The following is a 16,791-nucleotide window of genomic DNA, read 5'->3' as shown; positions in this document are numbered from 1 at the left end:
GATCTATCTTACCAGCCTCATCGTCCTTCGCTGATCATTAAATCGGCTGCTTTTGTTTTTTTCCCAGAACTAACCCAAAGCCTAGAGGAAATCAGGCTTTTTCAGTGGAACAGGTGGACTTCAGATATTAGACATATTTCCTTCATGTTTTTCAGTCTCTTTTAAAAGCACATCTATTCCCAATACCTTTTAGCACAGCTTGAGACGGTCCATTTCTTTTAGCCACTCAGGTCCGTTCTTGTATTTCATGTCTTGGATGCATCCTTTCTGCACAAAACGGCCCCATCATTAATGAGGACATTCTGATATTTTGATTTGGTACATCTAAAGATTTAGTTTCAGAGCTGTAAGGTTTTCACTGCTAAATTTGTTCTTAAAGTTATACTTCTTTCTGTACTGTGACTAGTTTCTCATCAATTCTGGCTTCTTCTGTCTGCGTACAAACATGAAAATTACATTTAGGGGTCGCCATTTTGGTTAGATGGTTAACACTTGAACAAAACTGGCTGCTGTAGCAGCCAATAGACATTAAAGCTACTTAATTGGTTTACATTAGGCCTCCTGATTTCCACCAGAACAACACCCCTAAACAGAACTGCTCTAGAATCGTTCATATATGTACAGATTAGAATGTCCTAGTCCAAGTACAGACCTAAGCTCAATTAGGAACTGTCAAAGTTGATGTTAATGCAACTTTATTAATCTGATCTGACAAGTTAAGTTTTCTGATCTGACTGAACTTGGTCTGTTTTTGCAAAGAGTAATAGGCAAAAACTTCTCTCGATGTACAATAGAGAGCTATCCCACAGGACTAAATACAAATGGAAAGCCAAACCATTCAGGATGTTTTTCAATAAAAGTTGTTGAAAACCACATCTTTTCCCTTTTCCAATAAAACACATTAAAATGTCTTGTTTCAACATGACAAACTGTTTTAAAGGGGGCGCTCATAGATTTGCAAGGATTGGTAAAATTCTCAGTGCTACAATGAAAAGCTGTTTTCTCCGACAAACGCTCTACTAAAGGTGAAGCAAACCATATAAGGAGTCGAAGCACCGTACTGCATTTTAAGTTAGGTCAGGATATTTTGAATCAGGTCTGGTGAGCTCTAGTCATCAGTATGAGGTACTGTACCGGCTGTGGGGAGACTGGCGGCAACGGCAGCCTCAGGCATTGTGTGAGTTTGTTAGACCTTTTAATATAGTACTGCAAGATTGTGTTCACTGGGACAAAAATGATCCACCTCATCTGAAGACTAAAAGTCTGCCATCCTACAAGCAAAAATAAAGAAAAAATACAGCTTTGAACAAAAACTCTCACTATGTTATTTGTTTGTTTACCTCCTTTTTTTTTGCCCCAGGTCTGTTTATAGTATCTAAAGTCAGCCATGGATTCAGAGAGGTGATTCTGAAATGTACAGCACAACAAAAACAAAATCAAGTTTAGAGGTCAGTTTGAGGAAAGCTGCGACGCTCTAAACTCTCCCGCCACGCTCTGATTTAAAATGTCAGAGAACGATGTGTACGTGACTCTATTGTACAAGTTTACAGATATGCAGTTCTTCCTGTTGTACACAGTGACATTGCAAATGACCAGACTTGTTTTGACATTCTGCACAGAAGACTTGGGTTTTACGCCGCTTTTCAAAGGTCCTGTCAGTGTATTTTTGCAGCTTTGTTGTTTTCTTTAAAATCAGCCCCGGTTTGCTGTGTGTTTCTATCAAACAGAGCTGGTAAGATTAGGTGGGTTGGTATAAAACACTATTTCACATCTCACAAGTCAATAAACATCATTTGTTTTTCATTTACAGTTTTTTTCTTAAAAAAAAAAAAAAGAAGAAGAAAAACCTGAAGGTAAAGTTGGGAAAAACAGGAGGTATAGTTGGTTAGTTTCTTTCTGATTTGTATGTTTCTTTCTTAGCCATGATGTCTCGGGTTTCTATCCTTTAAAATCTCCCACTTCATTCCTTTTGGACAAATGGACTTTAGAAGGTTGCATGGCGTCCAGGCAAACACAGTCCAACGGAGTATTGTTTTGCAAAGTTTCACTAGTCGGCTGCACCTGAAGGTGACAGATCTTTTTCATAAAAAAAAAAACTAAAAAAATAAAATAAAATAATATTAAATGCTCAAAATGATCAGTTAACAAGGCATACAAAATGTGGAAAAAAAAGGGGGGAAATGAAAAATTGGACTGAGGTACCCTGAAGCCTGAGGTAGATCACAATACTGACATGCGCACTGTTCACATCCCAACCAAAGTTAACGCCGTGGTTCACTTGACTTGTCTCCTATTTTTTCAGGTTTTTGTCATTTATTATTATATTATTTTTCATAGTCTTAGTTTTCAAGAAAATAAACACTTCCCTTCAAAATAATATGGCAGTATCCCACTGAGGGAGGGAAAGAGAAACAGAAGAGGACTTTTCTTTTTTTGTTTCTTATCAATAGATCTCATCACAAAATAGGAAAAAATAGATTCATAAATATTACTCTGTTTTTATATATATATACATACACACACAGACGTACGTGCATGCACACACACACAGACACACACGGAGGAAGCTGTGCGTATTGGCAATAACCTTGCGTCTGGAAGATGAAGCTGATGGGTGATGTTTGACAGGTGACAAAATAAGGCAACAAGCTTCCACAGTCTCTCCAAAGTAAAGCACGAAAGGACACCATGACCTGCATGTCCAGAGGGTTCAAAGAAACGGCTGGCCACCAGCTATTACTTTAAAAAAAAACCCAACAACATAGGGGAGGAAAAAGAATGATCAAGAGGGTGACAATCTGTGTGGCTGGGCCGGCCTACTGGACACGACAAGAGTGATGTGTTCTAAAAAAACAAAGGCTGCATATTGTACATTCACAGCTGTCATGCTGTTTGTTTAGAAAGCTCCCTGACAAAGAGAGGGTTAAAGCCAAACGTGGATGCGGTCACATTTGCAGTTGTGTGTGTACCACAGGTCATACGGTGCCAAGCCCCACCCCTAGAATCCCAACCTCCAATAGGCATGGGCCAGTTATCTGCATGAACATACAGCAAGATCGTAAAAAGCTAACAATTAAAAATTTATAAAACTTTTCATTCCTACTCGAGACGGGCCGATCTAGATTTTGAGGCTGATTTTTGTAAAGCCAATTTTAGCCATTTCTGATTTGTCCTTTAGATTAAAAATAACTTTTTCCAACGTTTTTGCCATAAATTGTCATCAATTTCTTATACTAGAGAAGAGATATGATTTAACGATGTCTATCTAAATTCACTTAATAGTCTCAATTGATTGCTTTTTATCAGTTACTTGATAAATTAAGCAAAGTTCTATAATTAAAGACACTTTTAGCTGATGACCTAATCCATTGAATGCACAAATGCAACCTAAAATAATAGGATGTATTTTATTTCCTCTGTTATAGATATTGTTAGCTCTGGTCTTAATCCCAATAGCAACATGTTTTGCGCAGAGTCGATGCTGCAGGCTTGAAGTCGTGCAGCAGTCAATACATTCTTTTGCATCGTCTTTGCTGGTGTATTCTGTGCATCTGTTGTTAGGAGTCTGCCAGAAACTGGGGTCCTGAGAAAAGTGCAATTAAATACATTATAATTTCTTATTAATTTATATAACTGACATGTTAAAATACCGATACTAACTTGGAGCAGACTTGACATTTTGGAGGCATCACAGAAGCAGCAGTCAACATGTGAATATGGATCCTTATCTTCACTCAAAGACTTTTAAAAGGCTCTCAGCATTTACAAAACCAGCATTTTCTGTGACAGAGGTTAAAGCTCAAAAGGATAAAATATTGCAAACTGTGCTGTGCTTTATTAAGCCATCCTGCTATCTGATAGAAGTTTTGCTTTCTCTTGCAGCCAAAATGAACATCTTGACAAAAATAGGTTCTTTTCAAATCACTTTTTACAACTTTAGTTCTTCACAATTGATTTAGTTTTTAAACATGTCACTGATTTTGACATCCACTAACTTTAAGTGTTCTTCACTCAGTTAGAACCTCCACCCAAAGAGTCTTCTTTAAAGTCTTTTTAATAACATGCCAGAGAAAAATAATAATTTTACCTGAGTTTTCTCTGGCTGTTCAGAGGATTAAGTAGCCCTGCATCCTCCCCTCCCCCACTTGTTTACTTGAAAACTAAATTTACGATATTTAGTGGCTATTTATTGTAGTCTCTTGCATAATTCCATTTATCAACGTAGTATTAAATGTATGGTGTAGATAACATTTCATAAAGCTGTAATAATAAATATACTTTACAGTATTTCAGTAGCTGCTTTGTGGATTTTAACAAATAACAATAGCAAGATTATGTCAAACATATTTATATAAAATTTCTGTCTAAATACTATGATACCGCAGCATTTTTACTTTCCGGCCCATGCCTATTCTCTAAAACTGAACGTGTTTTTGCCCTCCCATCCTAACCCTGTCCCTTCTGTCCGGGCCCTCTGCCACCTTGTGTTGGCCCTTGTGACGTCCCCTTAAGGCCAAGCGTGTGACAGTGCACATTCAAAACAAATGATTACCTGCTCATTAGCTAAGGTGCGCCACTTCTTTAAGACGTAAATTTTCTTTTTCTTTGATCGTCAATGCCTTTATATATGTATATATATATTTATATATGGACTGTTTTAGACATCGCTGCACAGCGTGGGAGAGTGATACGGTTAATCTCATTTCACCTGTCTTTAGCAAAAAAAAAAAAAGTGGCAGTCAGTTCAATGTTTCAAAAAGGCTACAAAAGAACAAAAAATGTTCCTTTGCCACAAAAACAAGGAACCTATTAAAAACGCAATGCCAGATGAGAGCAATGAAACAGAAATTAGCGGAAAAGAAAGAATTGATTAAAGAAAACAAAGAGAGCAAAGCATGAGAAATGACAGTGAGGGATGCCGGGAAGGGGACGTTATCTTTTGCGTTGGCACACACACAGGCTTGTTACAAAGACTCAGAACCATTCATCAGATTTACTTTCAGGGGTTTTAAATTCAGCAAGCAAAACGGGGTGAAGTCGATCGCTCTCTATGGCCAACTCAGCTCAATCTCCTGAACCAGCTAACACATTTAAAACTGCACTAGGTTGTTCTGTCATTCTGATAGAAGAAGAGAAACAAACAAAAAAAACAGTGCATACTCTCAGTGTGTATCAATGTATGTCTCTACTCTGCATTAATACTGCTAAGGATATTCTCACCAAGAGGAATCGCTTTCTCTGCAACTCGCTCTTGTTCTAACTCACACCGTCAATCCAAAATGCCTTGTGTGCACTCGTGTTAATAGGTTTATTTATTCAATCTGTTTAGGCCTATGTTAGTCCAACTAAAGAGATAACGTTATGCAGGGCAACATATCATTTCCTGTGTATTTTTTTTTGTTTTGTTTTGTTTTTTTTAACTCATAAGACATTATTATATCTCAAATTTTCTGCTGTTTAAACCTCTCTTCTCTTTTCTTTTGTTTTTTTTTTTTGGTCTTTTTTTTTTCTTTTATTGTATCAGTCCATGTTCTCCCACTCTGTCTGCTCTCACAGGGCTGGCAGTGCACACAATGCCCTCAGCCTTTGGCTCTCACTTGTTTCCCCCCGTAGCGAAGTTCTTTGGTTTTGATCCCAGTGCCGCTGCTGCTGGTCTGTCCCGCGCGTCGCCCTTGGCCTCGGCCTCAGTCCGGGTCAGTCTCTGTCCATTTAGGAGGGCTACATTCATTGGCTGGTGCCCACTGGAGCCGCCTGGCTGGGTCACTTGGAGTGGTGTGGTGACACGGCAGCGCCCTGCTGGTGCTTCTGTTCCTGCTGTTTGACCTGCTGAATGATCTCCCGGATCTTCCTCTGTGCAGTCTGCCGGAGGAAACAGGAACAGGTGAGAGTGACGCGTGTGCAAAATGTGAAACAAGATGTAGAATTCCAGTCGGAAGCTGGATATGGATCCTTGTCTCGTAGCAATGTGAGAGCAGTGAAAGTTTTTCTGTCTCATTTAAAAACCCGAACCGAGCACAGGAATATATATTTTAGTTCAGACACAGTTAGAAGAATATGAGCTATGTTGGAGCCTTCAGAAAATATGAGCCCAAGAAACGCTTCAAAGGCTCTTTACTCCAGTTCCTTTTCTTTGTTGCCCCATCACAATCATAGAATCCTGATAAATTATGTTAAGGTTTGTGGGTGTAACACCAAAAAATATAAACAATTTCATCGGGAATTAATACTTTTGCAAATCACTAGAGAAACATATTGCTGACCCCTTACTTCAACTTTTTTTTAAATTTTGATTTATTTGACTCCTTCTTGCCGTACATCAAGGGTCTCAAACTCCAGTCTTGTAGGGCCACTGTTCTACAGTTTTTAGATGTGCCACAGGTACAAAACACTGGAATGAAATAGTTTAATTACCTCCTCCTTGAGTAGATAAGATCTCCAGAGTCTTGCTAATGACCTAATTATTTTATTCAGGTGTGGTGTAGCAGAGGCACATCTTGCAGGTCACCGGCCCTCGAGGACTGGAGTTTAAGACCCCTGTCGTACATTAAAGCTCACGCTCTAGTTGATTGAATTACTTTTGTTCTTTCAACCTTTAGAGAAACAAATTTGGCTCCAAAGAATAATGAAATCACCTGGAAGAAAACCCAGAGATGCCCCAAAAGCAACAATCTTTCTTTCTGTGCTGGATTGGTTTCTGTGTACCTGGCTGGCGAAGAAATGCCCACTGATTTTCACAAAGACCTCGTCGTTCTCGTCAGGAGTTTGGTCCCGCGGTACAATGACCTCTGCACTTGTCAGGTTCTGCAGCTCGTTAACCTGAAACATATCATGCATCGACACAGATTAAAATTCTGGATCAGATTTCATCTGCAGGCTCACTGACTAAACACAGACACCATCTTGGTCAGAAACATTTACAGATCTCATCATGTACTGGACATGTCATGTTAGCTTTAGGCTTTAGATATTTTTTGGAACCATTCTTTTGAGGATGTTTGTTGGGTCCTTATTACCCCATAAACTTTTGACTGAAACACACAAAATGTGATATGTGAAGTTAAAAATGTTTTTCATAGTGTAAATATAATTTCTTTTGAATAACTAAGAGTCTGCTCACCGTCTTGCCACCTTTGCCAATGACTCTGCCGGCTGCGGTTGATGGAACCTTGATGTGCGTCTCCAGTTTGACCTCCTCCTTTCCTGAGAAGAAGTTCTCCTCTTTCAGTTTCCCAAATATCCGACCTTGGGCCTGGAATATAAAGGAGGGTATGAGGCAAGGAGAGACTGGGGAAAGTGGGGACAACAATGGTTCACTGCTGTTTACTATAGCGTGGGTCACAAATGTCAATCATGCAAAAATGTTCCAAATTTCCTTGATGATTGAATCGTACTGAGTTGGTGTTTTACCTTAAACTGAGCCTCAGGAGTTCCAGTAATAATAACCATCCTCTCAGCAACATCTGGGCTCTCGGCTGGGGCAATCTGTCAAGAAACATTCATACGTCTTCACAGGAAGAGCTTAAATACCCAATCATCTGACAAATATTCAAAAATAAATTAAACATAAATTCAAAGAATGTATATAAAAATTCAAATAAATGAATTGCCTCTGGTTATATTATTTGAAGTGTCCAATTTTTGAGTCATCTGCCGTATAATTACAAAAGCCGCCCAGACTGCTGTCAGCCAAGTGTTGTTGACTCACATGGCAATCATTTGCGACTTAATAACATCTGCTTAATGATTGGCTTTTTAAAAATGCATGGCACGTTTAGATAATGTTTGAAGACTCCAGTGTGAACCGTTGATTAAAGCCAGTCTGACTGTTATTTGTCATTGAAGGTCAAAGAATGAGTGATGGGAAAAGACCCACCTTGATGGAAGCTCCTGCAAAATGGGCGAGTTGTTTGATGTGCTGGCCCTTCTTGCCTATCAGGGCCCCGACTGCCTGAGTGGGAATAAAGAGGTAGACGACCTCCTGTTCTGGAGCCTGTTGCTGAACCAAAGAAAGAAGAACCACAATGCAGGGAACAATTAACTTTAAGAAGCACAAAAAATTAATCTCAACTCATCAGGAAATGGAAAAAAAATTGAAATCTCATCCAGAGATTTCCATTTCCTATTAACTATGATTAACTTATGATTATCCTTTCCTAGCCGCAGTGCTCATACATTGAAGTTTTTAAAGTGAGGTTTTTGACAAACCACAGTATAATTCCAGGCCGAAAAGTCCTCCACCAGAAATATTGGTGGTGTTTTAGTGACTATGTGATGAAAAATAGCAAATCCACCATCTCTCATTTACACAAAATGCTTACTGAGAAGCTGCAATGGCCTATTATTTACATCACTTACTGTAAATATACAGAACTCTCTTCAATGGAAGCAAATAATGATGTTGACTAAAAGGTTCTTAACAGTTTCTTTGGCTGCATTTCACTACTAAAATTTTGTTTTGATTCCTACAGAAAGTGAAGCATGCCAAATTACAATAAATAACTTTAAATAAATTGTATACAATTTTAAATACAATTTTATGTAATCATTCAAATAATGATTTATGAAATAACTAGAATTATTTCATAAATCATTAATCATTAATTAGCAGAAATAGTTTTTTACATAGAGAATTAATTAAAGTGTCCCGATTATACGTACTGGTTTTATTTTAAAATCTGTGTAATTATTTTATCATTTCATGTTCCCGTGCTGAAGCACATCATGAAACTGTCAAATTCGCCTGTCAAGCTTGGTGGGCGGGTTTAGGGCAGCTTCAAGACGGACCCTCACATCTGATTGGTCAAACAGCAAGTCAAGACAACATCTTCCAAGTCTGCTAAGACGCTGAGGTCAATATTTTTACCGGAAAGCACAGAAATAAAATCAATATAACTCATTTGTTGTCATTTATTTACTTCAGACTCTGGGTGAGAAATACCAACCTTTATAATCCGAGTTTGGTCTGAAATATCTTTAATAAGTTCATGAAAGAGTGTTAGCTGAAGCTAGCACTCTCTCAATGTTAGGTGGGCTCAAGTAGGTCCTGATCCTGTCTCAAATAGGCCAGAGTGTGATATTTTATTAACTTGTCACAGATAATTCAGACCAAACTGGAGAGGTTAGAGTTGCTCACCCAGAGCTTGTAGTACATAAACTACAACAATTTATTGAAGATATCTCCACACTTCCAGTGAAAATAAGGACAAAAGCAGACCTAATTCATCCCACTGAGTTTGATGAGAGAAGTTGACTCCTCAATTAAATTAATTCATGATGTGCTTTAGCACAGAAACATTAAGTAGTTAGTTAAATCATAAAATAATTATACCTAGTTTATAAAATTAAATCAATACATTCAGTTGAGGTAAATATAATGATTTCTGTATGCAATAATGTAATATTTTTACATATTGTTATTTGGCACTCTTTACACTTCATACATTCTGTATCTAATTATCAAAAATGAGAGAGGGGGGCAGGATAAGATATTTTTCAACTGCAGTATATGAAAGTTACATATTCATAAAAGAAGGGAAAATATTTAGGAAACCTATTACCAAACTAGTAGGAATTATCCTTCAGTTCATTTGCATTGATATGCTGGAGTTTCAGCTAACAGCTGCTTAGGAATCATCTAATTGATCCCTTATAATATTTTTTCCAATGAAGTTTAAAGGGATTAAATTGAATGTTTATGTGAAAGTTATGGGAACAAAATACTTAAAGAGTGTTATGGATGTTTTCTGATTTATCTAAAAATAGGTTCAAACAAACTACATTTTTTTTAAAACCAGGACTAAGTAAATATTTAACCTTTGGAAAGGTAATTTAATTCCCCCCTTATACGAAAAACGGCCTTTTTAAGATCATACTCCAGCATCAGGGTCAAATTTAAGCCTGGAATATTCTAATTGTGTATTATTTATTTATGAGCCATTCAGAAGTGGACTGAAGAGTAGGAAATCCTTTACCATCTGTATTTCTGTCACATGAGTTTTGTAATATGACACACAGCGGTGAGTAAACTTCTGAGATAGTCTGAGATGACTGAGGCGGCAGTGAATGGTGCGCAGAGCAGAGGGAACGTACTGAGTGCTGGTGGGGCATGGCACTTGCTGAAGGAACCCCGTACAGGCCACTGAGATGTGAAGAGTGACTCTGGAAGTGACAAACAGCCCCATCAGATGGTATGTTAACACCCACACAAACACAACCTGGGCTAATTATTGGGAGGGATGCCTTCAGGGCGCACACTCACAGTGAATCACATACTCGCCATTTTGACCGTGAAGCATGCTCATGCATTCTCGCACACTGTCTCACACCACTTACACTGGGAAAGAGTGGAGACTTCGTTTCGCACACATACTGACTCATATCAAAATAAGATGGGGGAATTCTGCCTGTTTCAAACTACATCATGCAGGAAGACCTGAGTCAACACTGTACTGTTGTCTCTAAAAACACTTCAAGGAGAACATGGTTTACCATGTCCTGCAAACACAGACAGAACTAATCCAAAAAGGCATTGAAAGCATAAATGGCAGTTTAGAGGAAAGAAAAAAGAAGAGGACTCACTAAGAATGGGTTGTATCCTGCTGGTGCAACAGGGGGCACTGCACCACGTGGTCCAGCAGCAGCAGCAGCAGCAGGGGGCAGCACCGGCAGACCAGAGGAGAAGATGCCCAGGGCGTTCAGGTTTAAGCCTGGGATCAAGTTAGCTTGTTGCTGCAAATGAAGAAGGATTTAATTTATTGAACTCTTCTTTTTCCCTTGTTTAAGACAAAGCTTAGTGGAGGTCTTAACTGTTTACAAGGACTTTACATTTCTGAAATGCCTAATCACCAACATACAGTAGCTAGCAACTGTAAAAATAAACATTTTTTTCTGACATGTAATGGTAGAATAATGGGTATAGCCACAGAAACAAAGTTCAATTCCTGTGTATCTTATATAGCTGCTGAGTGTTCTGGAGGTAAAACTGTTGATGATGCAAGAAATAAAAAAGATAGAGATTAAAATTTTCAAAATATAAGCAGCTGTAAAAATCAAGTCTATCTTGGCTGGCGCTTATCTCCAACAGTCAATGTGCAAGAGACAGGGTGCACTCTGCACAGGTTACCAGTGAATCACAGGAACAAACACATGCACACACTCATCCATAGGCCAATTAACCTAACAGCCATGTTTTTGGCTGGCATGAGGAAGCCAGAGTCCCCAAAGGGAAACAAGCACATACAGAGGGAACATGTAAAATCCCCAGCTGGGATTTGAACCCACTATCCATCAAATAATGATTCTTAAGCAGTTGCTGTTGCTTTTGTTGTTGCACAGAAGCATGTCATAAGGATTTGATTACATAAAGTGTAAATAATGCACAAAATTTTGTCCTCACTGACATTAAATGAGACTAAACCTTCACTGTGTTAAGTCAGACTTACCAAAATTATTTTGATTTGCCAAATATATAAATGAATAAATAAAGAGAAAGTGAGATTGTTTTACTTTCTTTAAATTCAAATGTTGACACACACTGACATTACAATATCTTGGAAAACATAACATGGCTACAGCTTTTTAAGCTTCTGATAACTTCTGAAAAAATTGAACTTTACTAGAAGATTTTATTTGTGCCTATAATTGTTTGAACCAGTCATAAACACCCGAGCTTTTCCAAACTGATTCCCCCAAAAATCCCGAAAATGGCTTTGTCCTCAAAGCCAAGTCAGCTGCTCTTGTTTCCAGGGTCATGACAAAACCTCCAGTTTCCTCTGTTGCCCTTCTTTCCTGAATGTTCTTTGTAATATCGAAAGATTCCCTCTAGATGGCCCACTCTGCTCACAGCTCATCGTGACAGAAACGAAACCAACCCAGAGGGATATAGTCTCTAGCGATACTTCCTAGTGATAATTTAATACGAAAGCAATAACAACAGTGGAGAACCAGCTGAACTGACACACTTGATAAAAGTGGCTTAAAACACATCTCATGTGCATCTCCAGGAGTTTCAGCTGTTGCTCTTGATGAGCGTCATGTTCATCCATTCCCTTCATGCTCATCAGCGGTGCAGCAGAGAGCACGCAGTGCGTGACATTCCCAGTGTTCCTCTTCGTCCGAGGCTTGACCCCAGCGGCTGATGATGTCACGGGGCTGGTGTGAAAGAGGAGCCGGGCGAAAGAGCGGCCTGCAGATATCAGATGGATGCTGGGAAACGCGGTGTGTTACAGCAGGGACGCAGACACACACAGCGGGGAAGGGAGTGTGAGTCAGAGGCACGGAGACAGGCTGCACTCAAACACTCAGCTCACTTAATGAGCTGTTCAGCGATCGTTTACTGTTATCTGTTTACAGAGCGGGCCTTACTAATGCTGGCGGTAACACACTATGGGGGAAGCTAATATGGCCCTGCGGTCAAACCCCCAGTCCACTCCGCCGCTCACCTGTCAGTCTGTGTGAGTCACCTGACGGTCATAATCACCACATGAACGGCACAGAAACAGCGCAGAGGACTTACATTTATAGCAGCGATATCGTTCTCGTAGGCTTCCCTCAGCTTCTTCATGATCTCCACCTCGGCTTTACAACAAGCCTCCAAGCTTCCCTTCACCGTGATGGTCCTCTCAGGGTTGTAAATGGTTAGGTCTTGTAACCTGAAACAGAGCGCACACACAAATCACAAGAGAAAATGTAGGATTCCTCACATTCAGTTTCTTTCTGCATAATTTTTTACTAAAACTCAGATATTTAAACATGTTTATTTTAAAACTTCAATTAAGTGCATTCAAACAACACTTTGCTGCGATATGTAAATAGGTGTTGGTGTTTTTACATCTGCTTGCATAATATTAACACCCCGGCAGAAAAGCAGAGATTTGCGAAAGTATTTGTGCCTTTCGTTCTATATAGCAAGAAAACCACAAACCTCAGTATATTTTATTGAGATTTTCTGAGACAGACCAACATAAGGTTGTGCATGATTGTGAAGTGGGATAAAAAGGATAAAAAATTTCTACATTTTTCAAAGATACAGATCTGAAAAGTGTGGTGTGCATTTGCATAAAGGCACATTTACTGTGATACACCAGTGCACGCAATTGCCTGCAGAAGTTTACTAATTAATAAGTAGTTAGCCGGTATGTGATTTAATCTCATTACAAATTAATTTAACTAACACTGGAAAGAATAATGGGCAAAAAATGTTCCGCTGTATACTTTTCAGATTTTTAATTTCTTAAATCTTTACTTTCAGTTCACAATTTGTTGCTGTTTTGGGTTGAGATAAAACCAAAATTACCGACAAAATACATTGAAGTTCATAGTTGAATGCTATCAAAACAAATACTTTGCCAGGATTCTTCCCAGACCTGTTTGGATAGGGATGTTGGCACAATTTTTGTTTACAAGTTTAAGATCACACGTACGCAATTTGCAGTCCACTAGCCATAACTAAGATAGCGCAGCTGACTTTATGGAGAGTTTTTTTTTTTTTTTTCCCCGTTTGTTTTCAAAGCCTCTCAGGAGAGAAGTCGGGAAGACATTTTCCAGCTCTCTTCTCAAGCCGAAGGCTCTGCAGGATGAGTAAAACAAGCTTTCTGTGAAACATTGTGTGAAATGAGTCTTAAAACAACGAGTGAGGCAAGGTCAGCCTTGGAACGGCAGCACTGCAACCTGCTCAAGAAAGAGAAAAAAAAACGATCATCCATCCAACCAAAACCTGCAGCGCTTGGAAAGTAGTAAACGGTTTCTGTTTTTTACAGCTAATAAAGTCAAAATGCTCATAAAAAAAACTTTGAGTGAAGAAAACCATTGCACATCCAACAAAATCAATCCTCCCTTTTTCACTCTTACCTTACTCATCAAAGTTACGGCTCCATAAAACGATTTGCCTGAGTTTTATACAGCAGTTTACACTTTTCAATCCATTTTCCTTTAGAAAAAGAGAGGATGCTTCACATTATTTGCCCAACAGGACCTCCATCTGTTTCTCAGAGCAGGTTGAGCACACTCAGTCAAATGGAGTGTAATCACCTCCTCACTCATATCCTGGGGGATGGGAGCAGTAATCAACTCTACACATTTTCACTTTTAACTACTCAGTTAGGTGGAACAACATATAAAAGAAAAAACAAGAAACATTCAGAAAGGAGGGTGTGGCTCCATGAAACATAAAATCCTGTTTCTCGGTTGGTTAAAGCAGCATCAAGTCTATCTATCTGCAATGTGGTTGTGGTTAAGCTCAGCAGGATGCGATTCCTGCTCCTACAGAGGGAGTCTCATGTCAGGCTGGACTGGATGCTCAAAATGTTCTGTATTTTACCACCAAGTCGACTTTTGCACTTAAGAAAATATCCAGTGCAATGCCATTGACACAAAGAATGAGTAAGCTGATCTTTGTGCACCTGAATGTGTTTGCATCTCCCCGGGAGCAGAAATGTACATGGGTCAGTGCCGCAGATTGCTGAGGTTAAAAGATCTTGCGTGGCTTTAATACTGAGAACACGGAAATGATCTGGCACTTTCCACCTGAATGGCATCAACTCGGGCAAAGCGTTTCAACTGTGTTTGTAGATGCGGCAGTGATATACAACTTTAGGATGTTCATTCAGTTCCTTTATTGCTTCTGTGAGTCTGAATGAAGAGACGCTTATCTCCGCAGCAGACTGTGGCTCACAGGACAGAAGTGAAATTAGGGTGGAGGAGAATTTAAACATTATTTCTAACTTTCCATATCTATATATATATATGTATCTATCTATCTATCTATCTATCTATCTATCTATCTATCTATCTATCTATCTATCTATCTATCTATCTATCTATCTATCTATCTATCTATCTGTCTGTCTGTCTGTCTGTCTGTCTGTCTGTCTGTCTGTCTGTCTGTCTGTCTGTCTGTCTGTCTGTCTGTCTGTCTGTCTGTCTGTCTGTCTGTCTATCTATTTATTTTTTCATTTGTTTGGAAAAAGTAGAGTGTGGGTCAGAGAAAGTGATCACAATGCAACAATGCAGTCTGAAAAAGCTTGGAATTTCATTGATGGAGTTTCCACAAAGATTTCTACGATGTATTCCTTCATTTGCATCCTCCATATTATTGAACATCGTAGCATTAAATATACCTGACCCATCCTGCCATCCACAGCTGAAAGACATTCTGCATTTAAAGTCGGTCTTTTTAAAAATTTTCCCTTACATTCATACCAAGATTTTTTCTTCTCGAGTCATAAACTTTTTCAATCAATCCAAGAGCCGTCGTTTTAATTATTCATCAGCCTGTGGCAACATGTAAATGATTGAGCGCCCAGCGGCTGACTTACGAGGAGATGGTTATCTTGGTCCCTGTCTCCTCCTCGATCTTCTTCAGGTTGCGGCCCTCCTTCCCAATCAGTCGGCCCACCAGGCTGTTGTGGGCAAGGATTTTCAGAGGGATCTCCTCTGTCCTATCGACACACAAACAGATAAAAGGTTAGTTGCGATGACTGGCTCCACTGAGTGTCGCTGACACCTAAGGAAGGGTGTGAGGAATGTTGTGGAATGTGGGCAGCTGCCTTGTAGCAAATCCTGCTGTAAGCAGACCTTTTTCTGATAAATCAGCTAAGCAATTGATCTCTTTATGTTTCCAGAGACATTTATAAGAAGCAGATCAGACGTAACCCATATAGATTCCTGTAGCTGTTTAGTGATTTAGCTAATGCAGTATTTACAGGACGGCAGCCTCTGTTGGAAGGTCAAAAAATATTTCTGAGCTGCTATCCAACTTCCTTTGCCTGAATTTTTTAAGTGTTTAAATGACAGGTTTTGAGGCGACATGAGCATGCTGTAGATGCAATTAAGAGTTTCTCCAGAGCACGAAGCAAACTGTACTACAATTTATTTACTTCTACTCTTGCGTAGAAATCTTGTTTTCTAAATAATATTAAACGAAATCAGGAATAAAGACAAAAAAATGAATAAATTCCAGTGTGTTTAAACAGTTTTTGAAATTAAAAAGCTGAATATGTCAAGTTTACATTTCACTTAAAAAAAAAATGTTTTTTTTAATTACAAGTGCATTTTTTAAATGTTTTGTTTTAGCTGCTCAACAATAAAATAAATGCACAACATTTGAATTATATATTTAGATTTTTCTGGCTGATAGAGCTGTAACTCAATGTTTATCTGAAAAAGCCCTTAGATGTTTGGGAAACCGATTTCATGCATACAACCCTTTCACTATTCTTTTTCTAGTTTTTTTTTTTTTGGTCTATTTTCATCTGCAAAATATATATACATATAAAAAAAATTCTTGCTGTATTTATCCAACATTACAAGTAATTTGGAGTAACGTCTGTTGTCCAATTTACTATAGTCAATCATCCAATCAGGACTGCATGAAATCATCTGAGATACAATAAATTACCCCTAAGCTTTACTTTGGATACCCCTGGTGTGTAGGCAGGAGGAGCAAAGAGTTTTACCTTATCAAAGAAACAAACAGCCTTTTTAGTTAATATTGTCCATTAAATGTTTTCACATTTCATTGGGTGTGTTGTGGAAAGGAAGCTGAAGATTTTCCTGGAATTGGTTTTGATTCTATTTGATTTCAATAAGAATTCATTTGTGCTCAAAAGTTCAAAACAAACAAGAAAGTGCAACTGAGAAAATCCCTCACAACAAGACTTTTCGCCTGAAAAGGCTTGTTTTAGGGGTTTGAAAAGAACAAAGCAATTTGATTTGATATGAAGAACAAAAAAAAAGAATACACCACCAAATATATACTTTATACATTTATGAGTACAGCTGGGGATGAGGAAC

At 38.6% G+C, this 16,791-nt stretch overlaps 1 protein-coding gene across 1 annotated transcript in view; it reads right to left on the bottom strand.

The window, feature by feature from the left end:
- Positions 1-5,462: 5,462 nt before the first annotated feature.
- Positions 5,463-16,791, bottom strand: part of igf2bp2a (insulin-like growth factor 2 mRNA binding protein 2a) — a 61,999-nt gene continuing 50,670 nt past the window's right edge. The window contains exons 8-16 of the mRNA XM_055031482.1: positions 15,315-15,437; positions 12,515-12,650; positions 10,579-10,728; positions 10,090-10,158; positions 7,874-7,996; positions 7,408-7,482; positions 7,118-7,249; positions 6,703-6,816; positions 5,463-5,859 (exon numbers count right to left, since the gene is read on the bottom strand). Coding sequence (XP_054887457.1) covers positions 5,761-5,859; positions 6,703-6,816; positions 7,118-7,249; positions 7,408-7,482; positions 7,874-7,996; positions 10,090-10,158; positions 10,579-10,728; positions 12,515-12,650; positions 15,315-15,437 — 1,021 coding nt within the window. The 3' untranslated portion in view covers positions 5,463-5,760. The remainder of the gene's footprint in view (positions 5,860-6,702; positions 6,817-7,117; positions 7,250-7,407; positions 7,483-7,873; positions 7,997-10,089; positions 10,159-10,578; positions 10,729-12,514; positions 12,651-15,314; positions 15,438-16,791) is intronic.

The sequence above is a fragment of the Poeciliopsis prolifica genome, unplaced genomic scaffold (genome assembly GCF_027474105.1).
Source record: "Poeciliopsis prolifica strain line A6 unplaced genomic scaffold, Auburn_PproV2 SCAFFOLD007, whole genome shotgun sequence".
In the NCBI taxonomy this organism is placed as follows: domain Eukaryota; kingdom Metazoa; phylum Chordata; class Actinopteri; order Cyprinodontiformes; family Poeciliidae; genus Poeciliopsis; species Poeciliopsis prolifica.
This window is presented reverse-complemented; position numbering and strand designations above follow the sequence as displayed.